Raw genomic sequence first — 8,211 nt, forward strand, 5'->3', positions numbered from 1 at the left:
GAGGGAGGTGTTGTGGGCTCCAGCGCTCCAGGAACTCCCCTGGGCCCAGCCCATTGATGGGCTAATCATGTCCAACCCCTACCAAAATTACAGCTGATTGTTTTACCCATTATTTCTCCCAATTTTTAATTTCTGCTTTCCAAAGGATCATTGCCCGCGGTAATTGCAAAGGACCTGTCCCTGTATGTGTCACCAGCCTCAAAGACAAAAAAAAAAAAATCTAATTTTCTTTTTATGTTTTGTCTATTTTCCTACCTTTTTTGGCAGCTAATTCAAACTAAGCAGCCATTTGGACATCCAAAACAAGAATGAAATTGATATGGTCAAAGCGCGCGCGCACACAGAGAAAACTGGGGAGGAAAGAAAAATAGAATTTTGTAGTTCAGAGGCAACTCTTTTCCTAATTTCTTCCTTTTTTCTGCATTCAAAACCCACTGAATGAAGGAGTGTTTCTCAGAAATGAGAATGGGCTGTGTTTATTGCATTATTTCTAGGTGGGACGAGAATAGACCCCCCCCCCCCAGTTATTTAGGATGTATTGATCGTCGTGTTTTGCCTTGTGTTGTTTAAGCGTATTATTTTGCTCTTAGTATTTCCAGGCACTTTCATCTGCTATGTAATTTTAATTAATGGGGTGGGGGGAGGGACAACGTGTGTATGTATGTGCCTATACACTCGGTATAATTCAAAGCAGTCAGCCTCGGACAACAATTTTATTCTATTGTTCTAATTTAATAATGCAAGGGTGGGGGGTGAAACAGGTGAGATTGTTCACCCTTTTGAGCACAATAATATCCTTTCGATCATATAACTAAACCATTAGGAGGGGAGATCTCACGTTCCCATACGGCGTGTATAATATCTTCTTTATATTGATCCCGCAATTATTTCAAAGAAAGCGCTCTCCTCCCACTTCTCCAAATAAGGCTATTTAGATGCTTTCCAGATGAGTGGAGGTGTGCTGAAATAGACCTGACAGCTAAGTATATCACAGCCAACACCATCCTTCACTCTCTCCCCTCTCCCGCCGCCCTCCCCTTTCTCAGCCACACACACTTCCAGTGTCTCTCTCCTCCAGTGATGGAGATTACTGACTATTATGGGCAAGGGATTAATTTGTAGCCAATTACAATCCACTGCTAAATATGAATGCATAAATAAGATACAGCCTTGCCCGTGTGTGTGAGTGAGTGAGGGTGGGGGGGCATAAATGTTTAGGTAGCCCTGTGAGGATGATGAGAAGAAAGAAGGAGCAACTGAGTGGAGCATCACCCTTTGACTTCCTTTATCCACGGGAGAATCCAATTCAGGTTGGACCTAGCCACGTGCAATCCTGTAGACCTAAAGGAACCAGCTCGCCTCTGTGCTAAATTGACGATAAACAAAGCAGCTCCCGCGTTGATTGCAAGACAGGAGTTTCCAGCTGAAGTTCGCAGAAAGGGAAAGAGTTGCAATTGGAAGGGGCTCTGAAAAGTCATGAATGTGAGCAGAGACAAGACTCAGGGGGGTGACATCTCTATCCCAGCAGTAGCAGCAGCAGCAGCAAGCCAGGCTGGCATTGTAGTGGAGCCAGTGTCCGGCTGCCTTCACGGGGAAAGTATGGACAGCCACGGGGACCAGAGACTTTCTTCTAGCAACGACCTCCCAGTCTATTCGTGTTCTGGAAATAGAGACAGGCCAGGCGACAATCAGAGCAACACCCCTGGACAAGAGGGGGCAGTGGCAGCTCTACCCGTGGTCCATAGAACCACCTCTTTTTCAGTGCTGGACATTCTGGATCCCAACAAATTCAACAGTAAAAAGAGGCAATGTTCTGTGTTATACAAATCCGCAGGGAGCGAATTCACTCTAGGGGCAGAGGATAAACCCGAGGAGTCAGGAACGGAACTAGCAGATCAAAAGGCTCTGAGTGAAGATTTTGAAACGTGCAAAAAGTCCTCGGACTTACTCAGTAAGTACGTTTTGCATGTTAACCTCCACAGAGTGTCTGACTCGTGTCTGGAGCAAATAGCCGACTACGGGGGGAAATGATAAAGAGCGCCTGAAAATATTATGCAGTGTGATTACATGCTTCTAAAGGTGAGTCTCAGAGACCCCCACCATCACCACTGCCTTCTGTCAGATACAATAAAGGGCGCAACTGCACGTGTAGACACAGGGGGTCTGCTGTAAAGGGCAAATGTTCCTTAATTGTTGCTTCTATACTTGGCTAAGAATTTACAGTGAGATAGGTACATGCGGAGGGACTAACGCATAACATTTTATAAGCACCTCTTCCCACTTATTAAAGTGGGTGGTTTCAGTGTGTAACGAGGTCTGACTGGTTTAACGTATGTGATGTCTGCTGGTTTATATGCCCAATGCAAGGTGAAACTTTTCTGGCCTGGCACTCCTTTCAGTTGCGTAAAGTTTAATGCTGGGCACTACTTCCAAGTTGGAGACTGTGTGATGTGCATGCCCTCTCAGGCAAATGGCCCCTTTGGGCCTTCCTTTCCTTTTCCCGAGCAGGTGTCTTGACAAGTCAATCAGACACATGATAAATAACTTTAGCTGCAGTTCTGCAAACAAGGAAACACAAACTCAAATCTGGGGCAGAAACAGTTAGCAAAAGTCAAGCGTCTTCCCCCGGCTCTGGTGCTTGCGATCTGGCTAGAAAGCGTTACATTTCAGGGGGTAATGTTGTATTAAATGTACCTGGTCCATCACGCCTCACTGAATTCATTTGATTATTGGGGGCGAATGGAACCGGACTCCGCATTATATCACATAATAACAGCTTCCGTCCTGGTGTCTTATTTTTGTCCTCGAGGGTAACAGGCATGTGTAAGTTACTGCTGAAGCAAACTTGCAGAGAGAATTGAGGGGGCTGCAGGCCATTTGAATGAGCAGGCCCAACAGGATTTTAAATTCATTCTCAGATCATCAAATAAATCCCACTTTGGCTGGATTTTCCAAGTATCAAAGTCGCTTTTATGACTTTTATGTATGTTCCCCTCCCCCCCCCCCCCCAACAGCCTTCAGAACCATCTCCCCTCTCCACCCCACCCCCAGCCTGCTGAGCGTTGCTCTGGGCGACAGATTCAATTTTCTCTCTCCCCTTGGCTTTTTTAGGACAAATCAGACTAATTGTGACAAAATGCTGGTTATCTCTGGAAAAACAATTAAATTCCTTCGATTACATTTAAGGTAAAATGTGCTTAGCAGCGTAAAGAGGCTGGATAATGGGGGAAATCGCCCCAGAGTGGCATGTAGGACTCCCTGGGTCGATATCCTATTATCGAATTGTGCATATCTCTTTCAAGCACCTTGCAAACTCTCTCCTAACATCTAAATTATAGGGTCAAAATTCGGATAATTACTCGATTAAAACCTATTACACTTATTAGGGCTCGCTATTGATCGGGAATTGCATTCGACCCAAGCTCTAGATTGCTTTTTCTTTCCAGGTCCAAATATTCCAACTTTCTCACCTCTAAACGCTGTGACTCTGAGGATATTAGAGCACTTCCGGGAAAAGATAGCACACATGAAAAATCTCTCTTGATATTCTGTATTTTGAGGGGTGGGACAGCAGCGGGTTGTGTTTGATACTGTAAAGACTGGAAAATAAACTTCTGGGATAGTATTACCAGAGAGATCGGTGTCTTTATAATTCTATGGGTGCTTTACCATTCTGCGATAGAATGCCTAGATCAATTAAAATTAGGCTGTAAAATAGGTTTTAGTTCTACCTGTTTTAACACAAGCCCCTTTACAGTAGAGCTGTTTTTAATCATCAAAGCAATAGCAGGAGCTAGACGTAAACAGAATTCCAAAGAGATTTTTAAAACTCCGAGTACACCTAAAGTAAGTATTTGTCTACACAGATCTGACTTTTGTCATACTAAATAGATCTGTTCAATCAGAAAGACCGACGAGGTCAGCCTATCACCAATCTTCTACTTTATCTCCAGACAAGGAGAGAAATGCAATTCTATCATTCATTTCTCTAATAGTAAATATATTTAGAAACATCATGCAATACTAAACTTTGCTCAATGACAAGCTGCCTAGGAATTTTGCACGATTTATCTCTTCAATCCTAGCTATGCTAATATTTTGTAAAGCTAGAAACATACAAAAATAGATTTGTGAGTACTCAGAAATAATGAAAGTTAATCGCATTATGGTCCCATCATCACCATCACCTTGGGTAACAGTAGATCAAGCAGTTGGTTTAGTTCGGTGGGAGTGGGGAAAATGATCCGAAAATCATTATGATTCTCTACAACCAGAAAAAGTACAACTACATTGAAAATAGAAAATATTTCAGTTCATCTTGCAGAACACATTTAGTTTTAGAAATAATTGATAAAACTCTGGTTAATTTGTTTTGCATTAACGGTTGCAAAGCCAGAGTGATGTTGCTTGGACAATTACCACTGCAGTTGTTGTTTAGAAAATATTTTAATATTCCCTTATTGAAGAGGGGCTGGGGAATGTTTAGAAATTATTGCAAAAAAAAAAAAAAACCCCTCTAAAGTAATCAACACACACATTCTGTGTCATCTGTATTGAACGTAAGTATGTTATTTTTACCCCTACACATAAACACTCGCATATGTTTGCAACAAGAGTATGTGGAAAGGTGTGTGTACAAAAATATCATGCAATGGCATCCATCTATAATTTAATTTCTACTCGATGTAGATTATTTGAACTTTATTTCATCTTCATACACTATTTTAAATTTAAAAACCCCTTAACCATAGTCCCATAGTTCTATATATGTCATAATTCCAGATTTCCATTTTCTAATTTTTAACACCAAGATGGAAAGTATTATTCGTTAAAAAGTCCCCAGATTACTAAACATTGGTTTTGCGGGTTAAGGTGACTATAATAAACTTCTCTCTCTCTCTTTCCCGTAGGGAGCAAGCAATATCCAAGGCTTAGCCGAAATCAGCTTATTTCGCAGAACACAATCTTTTCACTTTTTTTAAAATTTCTCAATTAAAAATAATCACCTAATTGAATATGCAGCATTTGGTTTTAAGATTTGGCAAAGTTTGAGATAGACTGTACAGCCGTAGTATTTATGGAACTGAAATGATTAAAGTAAACACATAATGATCAACTCGCTATTTAATTTGTGGGAGGGAGGGGGGTTTTACACATAATAGCTATAGTGGGCTATCTAGGTATAAAAGGCAGACCGATTCAGGAAGCTTAGAAGTATCTAAATGTGATGAGGACACGGTATTTTATTTATTTTACTCCAGCTTGAGGCCCGATCCTGCATTTGATGTATTCCTAAATTCCTTTTTTTACTTCACTGGGACTTTGGGATGGACAAATGAATATAGCATCCGGCCTTCAAGGTGTCAGAAATGTCTGAGGCATGATCCACAGGGAGAAGCGACTCCTTTACAAATATTATTTCAGGTTTCATAACGACTTGATCTTCCTCAGAAGTACAACGGCCCTAAATATCGGATAATTACCTTGTTCTCATTGGGAGTCCCGTTAATTGGAGCATAATATAAACCCAAATAAATTAAAAGACCGTTAACTAGTTTGTACATTACACAAAATGAGTTTAATTAAGTTTGTATCTGCTCTGCTAATCAATACAAGTATTTACTCCAGTTTAATACTTTTACCTTAGGAACAGCACGAGAACAAACAAGGCACAGAAACGGTTAAAAACATGCCAAAACAGAAGGCAGCAAATCTTCCATCAATGCAGATAATTAAATAACTAAAATAAAAAGTAATATCAAGGGTGTTCTCTTCTTCCTACAGGAAACCACTGTGTCATTCACCTATTTTCTTCCAAAATGTTCCATATTAGTTATTATTCATTTCTCAAGCCCTAATTTTTCAATTAAATCTCTATTCTGAAGCCATTGCATAAAGAGATGTCTAATTTCTAAAATGTCAAATGATTTCAATATTTTAATATTAGCATTCCTGATGCTTCTGGAAAGAAGTGCCATGGAAGATACTGTGATTGCTTCTACAAGCAATAATAATGAGATTAATTTTATTCCTTAGCATTTCACAATCATTTTTAATTCGGAAGATGAACAAAGAATGATTACAAAGTAGGACTTCTCATTATTGTCCACTAAGTAATGTTCTATATTTGTAAAGCTTTTAGCTTGGTCAGTTAGAGTTTTAGGATTGGAAGCTATTACATACGGTGTCCCAGCTTTAGACAAAGGTGATTTCTTACTAAAAAGCACTTCGGGACTTCCTATTCGGAGAACCTTTTGGATGGAAGATTCCTCCCTCAGAGTTGTTACAATAGAGACAGACCCCCTAACGTTTTAGAAAGTTACACTCACTGAAATTTATTTTTCTGAATTTTTGCAATATTTGTGCCATCCGGATTACAGTGAAAAAGGGAAATATAAACCGTGACCTATAAAGCAACTGTTGCAAGCCTAGTTTATCTTCTCTCCCATGCCCATTTACCCTTTGCTTAACCATCTAAATACTTAGTACATATGTGTGGTGTTTACAAGGGATAGAAACCACTCACGACTCAAAGGAAAATCCTCTCCCAGAGAGCTTTACAACACAATCCTTCCAGGTCAAGAGGGCTCTCCCTAAATTTCCTCTTTGCAAAGGGCGAATTTGCTCCAGGCCTGCCACCTTTCCTTCCCTTGGGGAGGGGATATGGGAGACTCCCTCATGCTGGAAGAATGGTAGGGCAGGGTTTATAAAGTGCCTCTCTTAGGATGAATGATTTTGCTGTGTACCAGTGAGTCTTTTCACAGATGCTCCCCTACCCCCCAAAAATGTAGGAAACCTCACATCACCTTCATTCCAAGTCCTCCCAGTTTGAGGCCCAGCAGCAACCTTGAGGAAAGAAAACAGGGCAATTTACTGCCAACTTCCCCCTGCCCTCTAACAATTCTACTTCTCCTTCAGAGGGTGGCTTGGCCTAAGGAGCTTGGACTGGAGGCTGGGAAGGCAGATTCGCATTTTGTGCCCCACTGGAGCCTGGATTCTGCCCCCACCCCCCTTTCCAGTAGGTCTGTGTGTAAACAGCCGGGATTTAGGTGTGGGGGCCATCTTTTCTTATCCCTTTCAGCTTGGCTGTAGAGCTGGGGGCCTCACAGGGCCCTCTCCAGGCTGGGTGGGTGCTGGGGCAGGGTGGGATGGGAGCTGTTAAGCTAACCCCTCTCCTTGCTTGTGCGCAGAGGATGGGGAGCTGTACAAGGCCGAGGAGTGCGACCTGGACTACAGCAGCAGGCCCAGCCCCAGCCCGGAGAGCGAGCTGCAGGACGAGGAGGAGCTGTGCAGCGAGGAGAGCAGCAGCCTGGGCGGCGTGGCGGGGTCCGGCGAGGCAGAGCCCGGCCACCACTCCGAGGACGGAGAGCCAGGCAGCCAGCAGCAGCCGCCGCCGCCGGCCCAACCTCCTGCCCCCGGCGGGGGCCCGCAGGCCAAGCCCAAGAGGAAGCGCACGGGCTCGGACTCCAAGTCGGGCAAGCCCCGGCGGGCGCGGACCGCTTTCACCTACGAGCAGCTGGTGGCGCTGGAGAACAAGTTCAAGTCCACGCGGTACCTGTCGGTGTGCGAGCGCCTCAACCTGGCGCTGTCGCTCAGCCTGACCGAGACCCAGGTCAAGATCTGGTTCCAGAACCGCCGCACCAAGTGGAAGAAGCAGAACCCGGGCGCCGACACCAGCGCCCCGACGGGCGGCGGGGCAGGAGGCGGCGGGGCCGGAGGAGGCCTGGGGGGAGGCGGCCTGGGCGGGGGGCTGAGCCCGCTCAGCCACTCGCCGCCCATGGGCAACCCGCTCTCCATGCACGGCCCCGGGGGCTACCCGGGACACCCCACCGGAGGGCTGGTGTGCGCTGCCCAGCTGCCCTTCCTGCCCAGCCCCGCCGTCCTCTCGCCCTTTGTCCTGGGCTCGCAGACTTACGGGGCTCCGGCCTTCTACACCCCGCACCTATAAACCTACCTCCCCCCGCCCCGGGACTGCGAGCCGCTGGAGCAGCAGACCCTGGGAAGGATACTACGCGCCGCGCCCTCTGAGTTCTCCCTGCGCGCTCAGAGCTCCCATTAGCCCCAGTGGGATGGATACTACGCGCCGCGCCCTCTGAGTTCTCCCTGCGCGCTCAGAGCTCCCATTCGCCCCAGTGGGATGGATACTACGCGCCGCGCCCGCTCTGAGCTTCCCCTGCGCGCTCCGAACTCGCAATCACCTTAACGGGCAAG

At 45.1% G+C, this 8,211-nt stretch overlaps 1 protein-coding gene across 1 annotated transcript; it reads left to right on the top strand.

The window, feature by feature from the left end:
* The first annotated feature begins 1,476 nt into the window (after positions 1-1,476).
* On the top strand, positions 1,477-7,948 carry NKX1-1 (NK1 homeobox 1). The gene is made up of 2 exons (XM_065404549.1): positions 1,477-1,951; positions 7,191-7,948. The coding sequence occupies exons 1-2, from the start codon at positions 1,477-1,479 to the stop codon at positions 7,946-7,948; spliced, it is 1,233 nt and encodes a 410-aa protein (XP_065260621.1).
* Positions 7,949-8,211: the final 263 nt, after the last annotated feature.

This window comes from Emys orbicularis, chromosome 5 (genome assembly GCF_028017835.1).
Source record: "Emys orbicularis isolate rEmyOrb1 chromosome 5, rEmyOrb1.hap1, whole genome shotgun sequence".
Taxonomy (NCBI): Eukaryota; Metazoa; Chordata; order Testudines; family Emydidae; genus Emys; species Emys orbicularis.

What these genes read in the sequence shown, in the direction of transcription:
- NKX1-1 (XM_065404549.1), top strand. Translation starts at nt 1,477, where the DNA reads ATGAATGTGAGCAGAGACAAGACTCAGGGGGGTGACATCTCTATCCCA. An exon ending in AAAGTCCTCGGACTTACTCA is followed by an intron (nt 1,952 to 7,190) that starts GTAAGTACGTTT and finishes GCTTGTGCGCAG; the next exon opens with AGGATGGGGAGCTGTACAAG.